The 19,092-nt window shown below is 28.7% G+C and overlaps 1 protein-coding gene across 7 annotated transcripts in view; it reads left to right on the plus strand.

Moving 5' to 3' along the window:
* The window catches only part of LOC107445650 (nuclear receptor coactivator 7), an 83,573-nt gene that overhangs the window by 46,988 nt on the left and 17,493 nt on the right, over window positions 1-19,092 (plus strand). For 3 of the 7 annotated variants that reach the window (XM_016060093.3, XM_021147930.3, XM_071181901.1), the window contains exons 2-7: window positions 7,765-7,937; window positions 12,072-12,121; window positions 14,020-14,127; window positions 14,211-14,282; window positions 15,153-15,347; window positions 16,443-16,630. In XM_016060093.3, coding sequence (XP_015915579.1) covers window positions 7,765-7,937; window positions 12,072-12,121; window positions 14,020-14,127; window positions 14,211-14,282; window positions 15,153-15,347; window positions 16,443-16,630 — 786 coding nt within the window. Of the gene's footprint in view, window positions 1-4,913; window positions 5,125-5,471; window positions 5,690-7,764; window positions 7,938-12,071; window positions 12,122-14,019; window positions 14,128-14,210; window positions 14,283-15,152; window positions 15,348-16,442; window positions 16,631-19,092 lie in introns of those variants that run through there. The other 4 variants (XM_021147932.3, XM_071181902.1, XM_071181900.1 and 1 more) reach the window with 3 other exon arrangements.

Consider the following 19,092-nt stretch of genomic DNA (forward strand, 5'->3'; position numbering starts at 1 on the left):
ATATATATATATATATATCAAGACGGACCACCTTGCATAACTTTTGAATCTAATGATAATTTTCACGTTCTAGGACTCAATCTTAATGACTCGATGGGATAACCTTTAAATATGCAAATTAATAAGTGCAGTCGATATTTTAAATTACTAAATCAGACATAAAAACGTACTTCCTCTGAATAAATATGTCTTTCTTTCGACAGATTCTGATTTCTGATCCCCAAAATATAGGGGATGGCCGCAATTTGGGAAATAGGGTCCCGATAGTTTGGTCAGGTGAGCGCTCGAACGTTTGAACCCCTTAATGTTAATTTTGCTTTGGCATTATGACCAGAGCCTGACTAAGGCAGGGACAAAAGGGGCAGTTGCCCCGGGCCCCCAAATCGAGTAGAAAGTTTATTTTACGCTTCCTTCTTAATTGAACTTTTTTTTAAGCAAAATATCAGTACAATGCAAAGTCCGACAATTTTATGTTAACTTCTTCATTAAACTGTAGTATGAACTAAAAATAATCTACATTTCGTAAATCCATGGCTATCTAGGACGGAATTCAGCAGAATTTTTGTAATTACGATGGATAAGTTTGACCAATCAAAAGCTTGTATTTTTACACATCGCGAAATGCGATATGTTTACAAAAATACAGAATTTTGATTGGCTTAATTGAGCCAGTGTAATTGCGAAAATTTTGCGGAATTTTGTCCTAATGTCAGCAAGGATATAAATTTTTCACAGCTAGAGGACAATCAGAAAACTGCATTCGGCATGATTGACATGGAATTGTCAATCAACAAAATTGACGGAACGACATTTTGTCTGACCATTGAAGGGGGGAGGGACTTTATAGCTATTTTAAGTTGTAGTCAATTTTCTTATTATTTTATCTATAATGAGGTGAAAAATTTAAATACCTCCATAAAGTTTTGTTCTTCATTACTGAAAAAGTGAAGCATAGGGGGCCCCCAAAGAAGTTTTTGCCCCGGGCGCCAATTAGGCTAAGTGGGGCCCTGATTATGTCTCGAGAACCTTTCAAACAAATTGAAAAGTTTTTGCACGCAATTACAAAATTCGTTTATTCAGTGATAATTTCAAGCAGGAAATAATTTTTATTATTTTTTATTATTTAAATAAGGGTCGAAAAAATTTTGAATTGTAAAGCATACAAATTTTTACATAATTTTAAAGAGTATAATAAAATAATAAAGAGTATATAAAATATAAAATTTGAGCAAAATTGGTCGAACAGTTCCTGAGAAATCAAATTTCATATATCTGACTTTTTTGAAATTCAATTTCTTTGGAACTATTCAACCAATTTTGCTCGAAATTTGTGTTTTGACATGAAAAATTATACTCTTTAAAATAATGCAAAAAACATTTTATGCCTTACAATTCAAAAATTTTTTCGACCATTCTTAAATAAAATAATAAAAAATAATAAATACTTACTAAAAATATTTTTTTTCCATGGAATTATCTTTGGATAAACGAATTTTATAATAGTGTACAAATTTTTTATTTAATTTTCTTAAAAAGTTCTCGTGATATAGCGAAATATGCCAAAAGTAAAATTAACATTAAGAGGTCCAAAATTTTAAGCTCTTTCCTGACCAAACTATTGGGATCCTATTTTCCAGATTGCGGCTACCCCCTATATTTTGGGGGTCAGAAATCCGAAAAAAAAAGGGAGAAAAAAGGTATGTTTATTCTGAAAAAGTATGTTTTTATGTTTGATTTCGTATCTTAAAATATCATCTGCACTTATTAATTAGCATATTTGAGGTCACCCCTTCGAGCCATTAAGATTGAGTACTAGAACGTGAAGATCCGATTGTTAGGATCAAATCCTCTTCAGGGTGATCCGTTTTTTTTTCTTTTCTTTCCCCCCTTCGTGAGCTGTACTCTTTATATGTATGGGCGAAGCTGCAGTATCTGAGAGTGGCCTTATGGTTGTTCCTTCTCAGTTACTCTTATTCGCCCGATCTTAATTTTTGGCTGTCTCAAAATTTATTTCAGACTCTCAGGGTCAACTGTCAAGACCCAATTTTACCCCGGTTTCGATGTTATCGGGTACTTCAACACGATTTCAGCTTTTAATTTTGAAGTTTCATTGCCTTAATTATAGGTTATTTTGAGGCATTAATCTAAGTCAAACTTGTTTTAAAACAGACTCCATGGTGTCAGGATTGCTTAAAAATGTGTATCTCATGTGTAGTTCTGCTTTACCCTGTCCCGCCCCCCATTCGGGGCATCCAAGGAATACTGTTGAAGGATCGGTTTAGGCCAGATCCACAATTGTGTTTTCAAAAAGTCTTTTAAAAACCTCTTCAATTTCTTTGTTTGTTTTCTTTCGGTTCCAGTTTCTTTTAATGGTGTCGAAGTTGAAATTTCTTGGGAAATATCAGCTATGTGTAGTTATCTCATGTGTATATCGGGAAAAAATGTGCCGTGGAAAAAAAGCGGAAAGAAACACTGCAAAAAAAAAAAAAAAATTCGCAATGCAAAACTGAGCCCAAAAATTCGTTAAATATCATTTTAAAAACTGATTAATATGGAAAAATTAATTTGCAGTTTACGGACAAAAACTTTACATAAAGATTTTAATTAAATTATTAGGAACCTTAAGGAATTAAAAAAATATACTTAATTACACTAATTTTACCTATCATATTGTGATATAATAATCATGGGCAAATAAAATTTAAAAAATTGTCTTAAAGTGGAACACTTTATTAGTTTTTTTGATAATATTAACTTGAAACTAATTTTTCCTAATTTTTTTTTCATAATGTTTATTTTGTCTTCTGAAAATTATGCTATTCAAAATATTATTCACAGTTAACAGTGAAATAAGCAAGGGATTTGCGTTATGTTCATGTATAATATTATTGTTATTTAAATACAAAAAGTTTGTATCTATATTTGTGTTTGCTGAAATAAGGAGAGGGGTTTTAAATTTTGAGGGAATACTCCATCAGCTTAGAGGGGGGGGGGTGAGCATCCTTCAGTTCCTGTATGATGAAATATTTCGCCATTCTTAGTTAAAAGGGTTAAGGGACACTTTTATTTTTAAGCCTTTAATTTTGAATAATAATGCAAATAAAAAAAATCAATGATAAAAGACAATATTGCTTGCAAGCACTGCTAAATAAGAGATAAATTAATAATTGAAAAGTAAATTCTTTCATATCTTCAAAATTTTTTATGTTGATTACAGCCAAAAGTATCTAGATCTCCTTTGCTTTACTTATCATACCATGTGATTTTACTGTTTAATTAGAATGCTCGAAAGATAATAAATATCTTTTTATGTTATAAAAAAATAAAATGAATCGGATAAATTCCTTCACTTAATCTTATAATTTAAACTATGGACACATTTATATGTATTTAATAAGAAGTTGTATGTGGATACAAAAATGTGCTGAACGAATTAGCGTTTCCTAATGAATGTTACGTAATTAAATAACCATATAAACTCCATATGTGTCCAGAGAAAGCATATCAAATAAAAATTGATATATAACATCATTAAGAAGCGTACAAATTCTTCCAAGGTCTATAGTTACTTTAGCTGCATTCTGACACACTTAAATAAAACATAATAAAGTATTTTTTTATATTTTATTATGAAACTGTAAACATCAAGTATAGAATTAACAATAAAACCTTTTCAGAGAAAAAAAAGGTTTATTTCGTAAAATAATTGATTTCGATGAATATATGCATTTTTTTTTTTTTTTTTTTTTTTTTTTTTTTTTATAGTTGACCTGTATTATTCGCGAACCAAATGAGGATCTTGAAGTGTTAAAATTTCTTTCTTTTTTTTTTCTTTCTTCCCGATCAGCTCTTGTTGAATTAAAGAACAAAAGCTTTCGTTTCAGGTGACGAAATAATCACAATAAATAAACAATGAGTTATGAATTATCATTTTTAGAAGTTTAGAACAAGTATTCTATGAATTGTTACTATGCCATTTAACCATTATAATCAATATTAGTGTAACTTCCAACAAATTTGATTTATTCCATCGTCTCTCTGAAGAAAAATAAATAAATTCAAACACCATATGCTTATTTCTTTCACCACCATTAGAGTAACCAAATTGCTTGCGGGAGAGACAAAAAAAAATTTTTTTTTCAAACTTTGTTTATTTAGATCATAAAAGATGGCAATAGAAGGATTAAAATCCAATTTATTTGCGAAGGAAGCTTTAAAGTTTTCTAAAAAAGAAGGACATTCCCAAGTAATATAAAATGTCCGAATGTTAATGTAACATTTTACTGATGTCAGACAGGTATTGGAATATTCAAATGATAATTGGGTATTTTGTGTTACTTATGTCACACTTACAACAATAGTGATTTTATTTTAGCATCTCACTTAGCTCTTCCTGTGTCTTCAATTAACATTGACCCCGTCTGCAAACGTTTTCGTTCTTTCCCCTCACCTAAATATTTATTTGTTACTTCTAATGTGAATTTTTTTTGGAGAAAATTTGCTTGTTCTCATAAATTATGGTTGTTTATTTGTATTTTTAATCATGATAGCTTGTAATTAATCATACTTTATTGCGATTAGTAGTAATTATGACTACTTTAAAATGAATGTTACAAAGTGATAAAAACTTCAAAACATGATAACAATTTTTAAAAACTACATTTCTCAGACAAGGCCACAGTTTTTATCCAAAAAACTGCCAAATTTTCCTTAAAAAATGAAATTAATTATTTGTATTAGCGTTCAAATGGAGCAATAGAAATTTAAATAAATATTTTCTGAATCACGAGATTCAAAGAAATATCTTCATCTATTATTTGTTTCCATAAAAACAAAATATGATCGAAAATACTTTGCTTCACTCACCGGAAGTAGAAACGATCGAGTTCCATCGTTTGTTTATGTTTACTTTTGTATAGAAAACGATTTCTTAATCGTAACACCATAAATTCACTTTGACCGTGACCAACCTTTCAATAGGTTTGTTTATTTTTGGTGTTGCGAATCTTTAGAATTTAACAAATTAAAATGTGAAGTGAATAACTAGTGGGTGTGCGTTTCGCTGCCAGAAAGAAAAAAGATATTATATTATTTAAGAAACTTGTGTGATTTCTCATCATACAGGTAGGATCAACTGTTATAAATAAATCTGTTATCATATAAAACTTTTCAATATCCAATGCGAATCTTTCTTATTTTCCTTAAACGCAGTTTCTTATGATCTAATTTTCTTGACAATTTGTAACAGTATTTAATTAATATGACATTTCAATTGCTCATGATTATATTCATGATTTCTTTTTCAAGTTCCGAGTTTTCTTTCTTATTATTAATAAATACCCTTATTCGTTAGTAATAGAAGAGTGTGAAAATATAAAGAGCTGAGGCATAATAAATATTATGAGAGAAAGTCTTTTTATTTTTTATTTTTTATCCACTTTAAATCAATCGAGATGTGGCGGCGGAGTGAAGAGAAAGGAATGTAACCCATTGTTGGATTCGGTTGGGTAGTTCCAGCGGTCCGCAACTTAAAATTTATGTCCTCTTATGTTAGAACAACAGTAGACATGGTTATGGAAAAATCGCTGTACCTGTAGCATGTGTTTTGTGTGCTCGCATCCAACTTCTTACCTTTTATGTCACGGAGTCTCATCTCTCGAATCATGGACGATAATCACAAGTCTGAACAGTAATAATCTTCTACATTTTTTTTAGGAATATTTTTATTCTTATTAATGTGTAATTTATGATTGAAAATGTATATTTTTGTAACACAATGGTATAAATCTGTTTTCCTCAAATTTTTAAGTTCTCCAATCCAAATTCATACAACACAGAATTTTTGCCTAAATTTATAGTAGAGTAATAACCTCAATTTATTTTTTTTAGATTTTTGATAACATGGGTGCCACTTGAATTCCATACTACAATTAATATCTTTCCAATTTGTTTTTTAAATTTTTAAAAAAAAATTCTTTTTTTTCCCTTAGAAAATTAAATACAATTGATTATTTGAAGTTTATTGTTTGTGCTTTAATTATTTCAATTGTTATATCATTTAAAAATTTCATATATCATTCGAATCAGATTTTTAAGTCATTAATCTTGCATCAAAACATAACCTTTGCTATCAGGATAAAATTTTCTTTAGTTACTACTTCAGAAATTCCATAGCCATTGAGAAAGTTTCTGCTATTTAATAAATTCCCCTCCCTAGATCATGTTAGATAAAATAACTTCTTATTTAAGTTTAATTTATGATGATGCATTTGATATTCTATTATGGGTATAATTTTTTTTTTAATAAGTTTACTGTGAAAATACATTAAAATGAATTAAAGAATCATTTAATTTTTAGCAGGGCAAAATGTCCAATAAAATGTGTTAATAATGCTTAAAATTTCTTAAGAACAATATCAAAGTGAAAATTTATTACTAAAATGGTGAAAATTACTAATTAATTATTAAAAGCTTGACTTGCTAATGAATGTTAAAGATTGGGCGACTATTTGTCAATTAGATATCTAATGTAGAGCAAATTAGTTGAGATATTATAAAATGTAATAAAAAAAAATATTTTAAGTTACTCTGGGTAGAACAATTCTTGATATACCCTAACTATATATTTAAATAGTTTTAAAAGCACTGCATTTAAATGAGTAAAACTAAATGGGTATTATTGAAATATTTTGATTGCAGTAAATTATTTTACCTTGCATTTTGGGAAATATTATAATTTAAAAGTTTCATGCCACTCTTATCTATGTTTAGTCTTTTATTTATTTATTTTTTTTTTTTGTATATTTTAAAACATTTTAAGTTACATGCATATCATTTTCATAATTTCTTAGTAAAAATTTTCATTATCAATGAAATGTGCCTTAAAAAAATTATCCCCTTCATTATGTATTTTTTAACTACATTGAATTAAAAATATTTTATACTTAAATTGATATTTAAAAAAAATATTTAAATAATTATAAATTTTTTAAAAGAATGACTGTTAATTTTTTATTCAGAGCTTTTTTAGTGAAATAATAAAAGGAATATGCATATAAGCATATTAATTTACATGCATGTCCCTTATATTATTTTTTAGTAAAAAGCCTTCATTATTACTGAAATCACACTAAAAAATCACACTTTAAAGAATGTGTTTATTAGTTATATTAACAGGGATCTATCTATGTTTTTCTGAGAGGTACCTATTTTGTGAAAATTTAGACTTAGTTTGTGAATATTGAAAATTATATTAAAAAATCAACACAAAAATATGGCAAAAATATAAATTTATCGTTTCTTATGAGACTCAAAAAATAAAATTAAAAAAAGAGTATTTTGTGAAACTACCGTTTTTCCAAAAGTTGAATTTGTGAAGATACCGCTAAATGGTAGTAAATTTGGCTTTGACAGACCCCTGATTAAACAAAAATACTTCATACTTAAATTAAAATTATGATAAAATAGCTATTTCTGAGCCTCATTAAATGCATTTTTAAATAAAAAAATTATTGAAACATATAATTAATATGAAATGAAGATATTTTAGAGAAATAGAAATGCAGGTTTAAGGGCTCACAAGCACGGTCTCTATAATAAGAAAACTCCCCTAGCGGCGTACAATAGTTTCCTAAGCAATTCCTTATCCTTATGATGTGCTTGTAGTTTGTCGCAACATTTACATGACATCCTTTATGTTGACTGTAATTGTTTAAACTTGTTTCGACCAAGTTTTTAAAAAAGGTATTCTCTCGTTGTCAACAGTGAACACCAAGAAGGTGAGGATTCTTCTGTGCAAGAAGAGTCGGATGAAATCCTTCTGCCCAAATCCTTGTTGAAGGAACTCTCTGATGGCAGACGATCATCTCTGGCTGATCGTCGAGACTCAGAAACCTTATCAGAAGTGGAAGAAGAATACCTACGCAAAATGCTCTCTGGTATCTGTGGTTTATTTTAATACAGCAGAATGTCATTGTAAAATGAACTTGTTCTAATGATTGAATTTTCACAGTGTCTCTCTTAATAATATTTAGTTCAGTAGGAGTTCGAACTGATTTCACTTTTAATGTATTTCACTTTATTTTTTGAAGGTTTTAAGCAAAGTGTCCTAGAAGAAATAGTTTTCTTCTGGAGGAAATACCATCCCTGGTTTTTTTAGGTCTGAGTTTTTTAACTTAATTAATAGTTAGCACTATTGTCATATTTGAGGCATTAGTATTAAGTTGGGATATAGATAGATGTCTTATAAAAAAGGATTTTTTCAACCTTTACATCTTTATACATATTTTTTGTCCCACAGTCGACTCCTCGCAAAGACACATTCCCAGTGAAAAACTAAAGTCAAGAATCACTGGCTGTAGTTCGTAAGCGGGTGGGTGCGACGTAAATAAAGTACCTACCTGCATGTTTTTGCTCTCTTTAATTTTTTTTTTACCACCATTCTAATTTAGGCTATTTTTTTTATATTGAAGTCGCTGCATAGTATTTAGAAATTATTTTGTCATTATTAAAAAGCTAATTATTGTAAGTAATTTTGAATTATAGGTTTCATATTAAACTATATTTTGATTAAAATGAAATTTGGGTGTTTTTCAGACACTACACAAATTTATTGTAAAACCACTTGAAGAAATACTATTATAAATATGAAAAAGTAAAACAAACTAAGTGTGTAAACTGCATATAGCGTGATAACTTAAAATAATAAAAGCAAAAGGAACAACTTCAAAAGTTCAAAATAGAAATACTTACGAAACAAAATACTAAATAAATTATGCTCAAAAGTTATTAGAAAAATTTAAATTCAAATCAAAATTAATTGCAACAAGAAGGAAAATAATACTAGGGCATTGTTTTCGATACTATAAAAACTACACAAGTACAAATATAAATGAGCAAAAGTAAATCAAGCTTGTGATATTACTCATAATATTAAAAGAAAAAAATGGTAAATCTAAAAAAATCTAAGTAGAAACAGTAACAAAACAAAGCACTAAAGCAGCTTGACAAGATTATCATTTTAATAGAAAGCTAAACAAGACGAAATAAGAAATATCGTAGTGTAAGCAATTTGTTTGTGCAAGGCTTAGTAAATTTCTGCTATTACTAATTACTACTATTCAATATATTTTGGATTATTTAAACTGTAGTTTAATAATAATCATGTAATTCATTCTTTTAATAATGACAAAATACTCATTTATTATGATTTACTGCTAAATACTTCAATCAACGATTCTTGTATAAGGCGGTACAGAGTTAGTTAAAATTGCGGCCAGTGCCCACAATGCCACCAATCAAAAGATTCAGATTGAAACTCTAGCTGCAAAATAGTAATTCGAAGAACTATGGCTCCAAAAACTGTTGAGAATATAGATATCGATCGAATATAGATATATATAGAATGTAGATAAGATCCCCGAAGCAAAGTCCATTTTCAATCAAAAAGTACAGATTCTCTCTAAGGTAGATCCTGGAACTATAGATCATGAAGAGTTCAGAATGCCACCGTAAGTAGTGGAACATAATTTATAAGTTGTATACTTTTCTCCCTGTAGGCAGAGTAGCATTGTTTATTAACAATAAGAGTAACATTAATAGTTTAATAAGCGAAAAAATATGATTATGCTAGTGGGATTTTAAATGTCCCACAGTTGGTTTTTTAATGAATTTTTCTTCAGAGCAAATCACCTATACACAAATATTATTGTCTTTGATGCTGTTTCAAAGAGAGATTCAAATTGTCGATTTAAAGAAATGGCAAGTGTGTACATTAGTAGAAGAAAAAATAAAATACTTGTGTGATAAAGCATCTAATCCTAAACTGTTGAACTGCAGAACAGTTCAATTAATCATTGTTTATTTTAAGTTCGATTAAGAAATAAAAAATTTGTAGAGTCGTTATAAGGACAGATTGGCAAAAACTGTATGTGTTTAAAATTAAGAGCTACTTCACTTAATGTCTTGCTTTTAAATCCTTTCAAATTGTGCTTGTGAATGGCATTATTCGTATGTTAGGGCAATTCCAATCAACTATACTAACTAATACTTGGCACATTTGTCTTTTCTAGATGGCCAAACTGCAGTCAATAAAGAGTTATAAGACCGTAAATAATTTTAGTTCAATCTTTTTAAGAATTTGAAAATACAAATAGTTGCATTGTTGTAAAATGATTCCAGTATGCTTTTCGACATAAGAAAGAACAATTATTTTATTGCTGGCAAATATTTTAAAATTATGCATATTACTTACCTGTATTTGATGATTTAATGCAAATTGTGGATCCAATAATTGAATGAAATTCTTTTATTGATCACACGTAAAATGTACTGAAATTTATAATTGCAAATGATAAAAAATGCTTTCAAAAATATTAATGTGTGAGTATTTTGAAAACAAACTAATTAACCTATGCAGAAAAAGTTTTCAGACACTTCGTGGTACCTAAAATAAATTTTGATGCTACCGATTAAACAGAAATAATTTTTGGGGGTAATTTCCAGTTATTAGAAAATACTAAGATGATATTAATATTTAATATGATTATATTTTTTATCATATTGATTTTTATATTGATTTTCATATCACTTATTAATTGAAAAAAATTTGCATTAAATTTTTTTTCGTAGTCAAGAAATGTGTCCATCTGATTAGAATCCTCCTCCATAATGAAACGACTCTGCTTTTGTCTCTAGCTTTTGCTTGAATAATTCTTTGTCTTGATCATAATTCTGCAAATTCCTTGAAATTATAATAATCAGCTATTAGTTGAACAATTCTGCAGTTAGACACTGTAGAGATTGATGTCAGGTTTGCAAGCAATACAATTTTTGTTATAGTGTCTTGACATTCTAAATAAAATTGATACGTTTGGTATTTGTTGGGAATTTGAATTCCTTTAAGAATTTGAATTCCGTTTGAGAACAACACAAAAAAATCCTTATTTCGATAATTTGCTTTTAGGAAATTTTCTCAGGCATTCAAAACCCTCTGCAATCCCTGTACAAGTTTAACATGTTCACACTGGGAAAAGTGAAAATACTGGTACAGATAAGGGGAAATGGTGGTAGAAGAACTATTTCAATATTAGATAATATTTGGGAGGAGCTAATCTATTCTCAACAATAACAATTCACTGTAAGGAAATTTATCACGGCGAAGAAGCAATTCAATATAAAAATTGCATCCGTTAAAAACAATCGGTAGTTATGGATTTTTATTATTCCCGCAAAAAAACTAAAAAATGATATTTATTGTTACCACTATTTACTCTGGTGCGCTGCCAAGATGAGACAATCTAGCGTGACCCACCGGTGGGTCACCCCGGCGTGAACGTGTTAATTGATATTAAATATTTAGCAAAAATATTCAATTTTATCAGATATTATAAATTTAAAGTACAATGCAAGATCGGAAGATATTAACCAATTTTAAAATATTTTATATTAATTTTCTTCTTTTTACATTAGCCTTTTTCTTCTCTTTAGTGTTTTGAATTTTTTTTTTTCTTCCAATGCCTGCCTGGGAAATGACCTAGGTCATACAGGCATCTGAAGGGCAGATTTGTTGGCTACTTTTCGAGGGGCACCCTATTAGGTGGGCCCATGTTTCTCCCACAGTAAGGACAGATAGTACAGAAAATGAAAGAACATCCATGCCTTGCCCGGGATTCGAACTCAGAACCTTTCTGATGCAAGGTCAGTTCCCTGACCCCCACACAGGCTGGTCGGCACGTTCTGAAAATAAAAACTTGGATTTTTTCGGCCCACCCTATATTTATTTTCAACCCTTTGAGCCATTAGGATTGGCACTTATTCATTTAGATCATTAGAGCAAAATTTATTTAGAGTGACTTTTTTTTCCATACTGTACTATTGTTATTCAAAACTCTCAGATCATTTTATGGATTGCTAAATAATGGTAATAATTCCATTACAATAAACAATAATTTCTTTCAAAATAATATGAATAAACAGATTTTCTAAATTTAATTTTAGCAACAAAAAAAAAAGAAAAAATATTTATAAAGCTAAAATCATGAGAATTAAATGAAAGGTTTGCATATTTTCAGAAAGAAGAGGATCCTTTCGTCCTCAGCCAAAAGCTACAGTTCCTTACCAAGTGAGTAAAATTATAAATGCATATTTTTATTTCCATAATGAAGATTTGTCTGTCTAAGATAATGAGAGACCACTCTATTTCTTTTTGCATTGCACTAAGGAATTTTTGTTTTGTTTTTCACACAGTTTTAAAAATTTCTGTTTTCAGTTAGTGCAGTCAGAAAGAGTTCTCTCTCTTTAGAGTGCCATAACAAGATTTCACCCATTAAAGCATTTGTTGCATTCAAGTTTATTACGTGCAACAAATTTTCTTTAAATTTCCATTTCTTTTAAAATTTGAAGCACTTATTTATAATTTAATTCAATACAATACTAAATAAAAACATGAAACAAATATATACAGAATAACAGAAACATAATACTAAAGAAATAAATTGAACATGTCACTTTTGGATTCCTAGGTCTGTGCCAGTGACTGCTGATTGAGTTTATACATTATAATAAATGAAAAAATTACATAAAAAATATAAACATGTACGCATGGAAAACACAAAAGAGTTAAGAGCTAAGTTTGAAGAGTGACAAGAAGGAGTGTCTGTTTTAAAGCTGCAAGTTAAATCAGTCATATAATTTCAAAATTAGAACTATAAAAAAGTTATTCATAAAAAAGATAAAGGGTTTATAGAATTTATGTTAAAATATCTTTATTAAGTAGAAAAAATTAAGTTATTTGCATTTTAAATTTCAGCTCAGAATAAATCTAAGTATTTTGGAGATAGATACTGTAAACTTCTACAAAAAATGTTCTTGTTAGTCTTGGGTATGAAATAAATTTGGTAAGATCTTCTAATGCTAGTTGTGTCTTTTTTGTTACAAGCATTTGGGGTTTTGAAAAGATGCCGATTTTTTTATTTTTATGAAGTGTTCAAGTGATAAGTTATATGAAGGTCTATTTCATTGCTATTAGTGAGTTGGAAAATCATGAAATTTTTTAGTTGATAAATAAGTTTAAAGAATAATCAATAAACCGTTCTCGGATTTTGTAAAGATTGTCATTGATTTTTCTTTCTAAGTTTTTTAAATTATTTGATAAGAGTGTTGTGTCATCAGCAAAAGTTTTTAATAAAATAATTACAACTTGAAAAAGATCATTAACTGGCCCAGGAACCAGGCCCAGAGGCCGCCCAAGATAAAGGTAGAAGGACGACATAATTGACGACTTGAAAACAATGAAGATCCGTAGGTGGAAAGTGAAGTCAAAACAAAGGGCTGTATAGAATAGAACAGTGGAACAAGCCAGGCCCTACAAGGGACAACAGAAGAAGTGGAATCACTTCTTTAATGACATTATAATGTTGATTAGGCCTTAACTCTAAGCCCCTTAGAAAAATGTTACTGTCATTTCTTTTCTACATTCTTCCTCATTGAATGACATGGAGAAAATTAGTTTTGAAATGCTGGATGGAAAACTTGCAACTAAAATTAAAAGAAAAGAGGAAAGAAAAGACTGCAACTATCTCTCAGAGGATTAAATAACTTTAGGTAATTTCTGTTTTATTAATTTTGCTTTTTTTTTAGGTAATATCAGCAAAAAACAATTTAAATTATGTAATAATGAAATTTTTTTTAAAAATTTGTTTTTTATTATTCTGATCCTATGTTTTTACTTTCTATCCCAATATTCATTTATAGCAGGCAAAAAGGTCTTTGTAATTATCTTTTTCACTTATTATTTTTTTTGTTCTGTCATACATAATTTATTACAAACACTTTTAGATCGTAATGTCTCGACAGCATACTTCAGTATCTTATGTATAAAACACCATTATTGGTAATTTTATTTAATTTAAGACTTATTTATACATTATTAGAGATTTCTTTCTTTTTGCTGTTCAGATTAATTTATTTTAATTATGCCACTTTATTTGTTCTGTTCAATTTCTAATTTTTTCTCTCGAGGTGCAACCATCAGACACGCTTGAAGGGATTGCCATCAGGTACAACATCACGCTTTCCGAACTCACCGTTTTGAATAAATTGAGCTCAAGAGTGGTTTTCCCTGGTCAGGTAACTCACTTTTGGAAAAATGTATTTGCTATTTTTTTTTCTTTAAACTTATGTTAAATAATATTTTTTTTTGGACATTACAGACAATTTATATACCTGAGAAGAATAGTCTTCAAACTTTGGAAGAAATATTGAAGCAAAGTGCTGCTGCTGTTGTAAGTTTTATTTTATTAATTATTTTTGGTAAGACATAAACAGGGTGCGTAGCGTTTTTAAAAAGTTCTTGAAGGTGATTATTTTCGATTTTCGTTTGTTAAAGGCCCTTGAAGGTGCTTTTTTCCATGGATGTTTTTTAAAAAGTGCTTAATTTTTCCTTTTCCGAGATGTGATATTTTTCTTTACCATGTTGATTTTTGCCATAAATTATGCAAGAAGACATTGTCATATTCAAAGTTTTCACAATTAATTCAACCCCAATCTATTTCGGCGTAGCGTCGGTCTGTAATGTATGAAAACACCATTTTTTTTAGTACATGTTTGATGATATACCTGCGGGTCTGCACTTGCGCATACTGAGCTGGATTCAGTGGTAAGGATTTTTGTCTCTTCTGTGCAACCCTACTGCATTTTGCAAGAGATTTTCAATTTCAGATTTCATTTTCCGTCCTTTGTAATAGAATCAAAAAATCTCCCAAATTTTTGCTGATTACGGGGACCAACTAAACATTGTCAATTTTTTTTCTCTCTATTAGCGATACAAAATTTAATTTCTCTTGTTAATTTCATCATTTGTGACGCGCTATCGTCTTCACCACTGTAAATAAAACAGGATAAAACCATCAATTGTCAAAAACTTGCCAACCCTGTCTAATTATGATATTTTTCAAAGTGCTTAAAAATACTTTTGAGTGCTTGAAAAGTGCTTATTTTTTGTTGAAATATTTGGCTACACACCCTGATAAAGTTTTTGTTAAATTATGAGTTATGCGTTTTCAGCTTGATTATTTTAGTGTTCTTTCAAGTAAGTGTTTTATGATATGTTTAAATTTTTGTGAAAAAACCATGCTCTCTCTTTGTAATGGTAGGCATCTTCATCAGAACAAAATAGCCCTAAACCTGGTCACGTAGAACGTGTGCCTGGAACAGATGGTGAAAAATCAACAGCGGAATTATTGGAAGGAAAAAAGGATGATTTAAATTTGGAACAAACAGATAAAAGTGTTTCGGAAGGAACAAAAGAATCTTTGAGAGTGAATTCCAAATATGTGACAGATGGTGAAGTAAGTTTCTTTGAGATGTTATTGTTTTGAAATATATATTCCCTCAAATTGTTGATTTCTTTACACTGAATTCTTATGTAGAAATGATATTACTTTTCAAATATTAAGCTAGCTGGTAGGAGGAAACTGCCTTTGTATTGCTTTATTAAACTGTTTGGTTGAATCAGAGATTAAGAACATAATTAAATTTAAATGAATTCTATACTTTTTATTAATGTATTTAAAGATTAATTATTTTATGATGCTCTCCCTCCTCTATCTTCTTTGTATTGGCCCTGCATGTTAATATATCATGGGTACAACTCCAAAAAAATTTCGAGACGACTTTTTTTTGACCCGTTAACAAGGTCTAGTGTTGTTTTCCAGCATTTTTAGAAATTTATGGCTCACTGCCTTCAAAATGTACTTTGCCAAAATAATCACTCATATGTTAAATCAATAATTTTATTATTTTTACTAAAATATTTTTTATTTTATTATTAATTAATTTTTTTACAGCAAACAAAATAAAAATAACAGCAAAGCTTGTACACCTTTTTACACCAATCATTGAATCATAAACTACAAATTTTCTCATGACGCTATTCACATCTCTACTTATTTTTTATTTCACCATTATTTATCTTTTGTCCCATCTCTATAAATTTCTTTTTTTTTTTCCAAAGAAAATAAATAAATAAATAAATCTTAATTTAACTTTGGCCCACATTTCAAAATGATGGGGAAAAAATGAAAAGTGAAGCAATTTTAGATATAACAATAGTACAGATTTTGTTTAAGCTAGCACGATCTGAAATTCAACCAAACCACTTCTTTTACTGCTTTGTGACATCATTGCTTGATCATTTCGCAATAATTATGCAAAATAACAATCTTTAATATTTTAATTTTATTTTTAACAAAAAATATTTGTTACATTTTTAAGGAAAAAAGAAAATTTTAATCTCTCTTGAACTTTGATTGATTAAACAACCGGAAATGGGTATTTATTTTAAACTTGTATGTTTTCAGCCAAATTGTTTTATTTAATTAATTAAATTGCTCTTGTTATGTATTTTCATTCTAAATGCAATGAAACATTTGTTGTATTTCAAGGGTGTAGTGAATGGTGTTCTAATTGTTACTTCCAACCACATTATTTTTGATCCGAACGTGTCAGATCCTTTGGTGATTGAATATGGAATGGACAAATATGGTGTGGATGCACCCATGGCCTACATTGTCCGAGCTGCTCTCTATACGGACATCTTTCGAATGCGAACCAAAGATCCCTCTCTCTCAAGGTAAGGATCTTTCAATTCAATTTTAGTTGTTTGATTTTTATTTAGTTTATTTTGATTCTTTACGGTAGGGTTAGAAATTTAAAAAAAACAATTACCCTTCCACATACAAAAAAGCATTACTAGTCTGTACACGCTTTCACTAATGGAGGCATTTAAATGTCTTATTTTTCTTTACCTTTTCTATTGTTAAAAAAGTTAGGGTAAAATTACAATATGAAGAATGTAATGTTCGCAATTAAAATGAACTATGATAATTATGTTACAATTAATTACACAGACCAAGATATATATAAAACTGAGAATCAAAAAATCGGTGTACCCTTTACATCGATTTCTAGTCCCGGGAACCCTGATAACTATTTTTTGGTGGCTTGAATCAAAGTTTTATTGTCTCAGACCACCCAATCACCTTTAACCCTGTATGTAAACCTGTTTCAAACCCTGTTATGATATAGCTTTAATTTTACTGAATTTTGTAACAGACTACTGGATCTTGCCAGTTTTTGCTGATCTGCAGGCCTAATCAAACATTTTCCTGTTTTTTTAAAATTTTTTATAAAAGTCCCCGAAATTCAAGCATTTCTATTAAAAAAAACCCATACTTTGGCCACTTTTTAGCCAAGCATTTACCATGCCACTCGTGAAAATGCGCAAATCCTTTGAATGTGCAAATCATAATGAAAAGCAATTTCCAAAATAAACATTCTAAACACATTAAATTTATCAAATAATAATAAAATTATTTTTAATAAAATGTAAGTGTTAAAATACGTAATAAAAAGAATAAGAATATATTAAAAACCTATTTTTTTAAATAATTACTGATAAATGAATTGAAAATATGCCACTGCACTCTCTTCGGTGCTAGGAAAATTCTGAATTCGAATCATTTTGCAGAAAAAGCAGTATATTTCAACACTTTAAAGAAAATTAACTCTCATAGTCAAGGATTAAACAGTAGATAAAATTTGCTTTTTTTTTGTGCTGGAGCTACTTTTTGGTGATATTAGGTTTGGCAAAAATGGTTGACAGGATAATCCCAAAGTGCCAAAAAAACTTTCAAAAAGTATTTTTTATTAAGATTATTGATTTCTTTGGAATTTAAATTATAATATACTATATAATGTGGTGAGTCAGTCCCATTAATCAAAATTAACTGAAACATTTTCTTTGAATTTTATAATTTTTTTATTGAGCTTCTTTTATATCAATTTAATAAAAAAATTTTCATTTTCTTTTGATCCAATATTGCATTTAGTTCAAAATTTCCTCTGTTTAAAATGTATTTAAAATCTTTTATTAATCAATACGATAATTTTAAAACCTTACTAAATATAATATTAAAAAAATTAATCTCAATTTTTTTAATATCATCACAAAATGCTAGGAATCAAACTTTTTTTAAAGGTTCAAAGTACAGTAAAAAAGTGGAATTTCTTAGAGCCCTCTATGACTTTATAAATTTTTTTTTCAATTTTTATTTATTTTCTAGAATAAATTATTATTATTATTTTTTTTTTTAAGAGTTGGGAAAATGTTTAATTTTAAAGTAAAAATAATTAACCTAACATATATATAGCTAACATACATTTTCTTACTGAATACCATTATGTTAGAGGAATGATATTTAAAAAAATACTATCCTCATATTATTTTCAGTTTATTAATTACTTACTGCTTAAGTTTTTGAACTTAGCCTTAAATTAAAATATTTAAATGAAAAAGATCTATTTTCAAATATCAATAGTGTTTTTCTCTTTATTATTGAATTTCAAAGTTGTTAATTGTTTTGCAATGTTCATTAATTACTTACTTACTCATACACCACTACAGCCCGTTATGAGTCTTGGCCTGCTGAACAATATTGTTCCAAACTTTCCTATTTTTGGCTTTCAATTTCCAGTTTTTCACCTTCAAGGTGCTTAGATCTTTGGTGATATTGTCCAACCATCTCTTTTTCGATCTTCCTCTCTGTCTGAAGTTTAAAGGTTTCCATTTTAAAAGTTTTCTGAAATGTCTATTTTCATTTAATCTTACAATGTGTCCCAACCATGTCAAAGGTCTTAATTTAATAAATTGAATTATGTTTTCTCATCAGATAAATAGTCAAGTTTACTATTGTTTCTTATTCTCCACTGTGTATTATTTACTTTAATGAGTTAAAAATTATTTTCAAGAATTTCCTCTCAAAGATTAGTTGATCGAATTATTTATTTGTAAAGTTTCACTGCCATATGCAACTATAGGCCTGATAACTGTTTTATAGATCTTTAACTTGATTTCCTTAGTAGGAAGTTTCTTGCATAAGTATATATTTATTTAGTTTTGGTATCCTTGAGTATAGTCTGATATGTTATTAGCGTCATTAATAGTTAGATAAAGGTAAAACAAAGGTAGATAAGACTGGAAACTCTTTCAATTATCTATCGGAAGTGCTGATAAAAGAGTGGTAGATTTTGTTT

Source organism: Parasteatoda tepidariorum, chromosome 6 (assembly GCF_043381705.1).
Source record: "Parasteatoda tepidariorum isolate YZ-2023 chromosome 6, CAS_Ptep_4.0, whole genome shotgun sequence".
Lineage (NCBI taxonomy): Eukaryota > Metazoa > Arthropoda > Arachnida > Araneae > Theridiidae > Parasteatoda > Parasteatoda tepidariorum.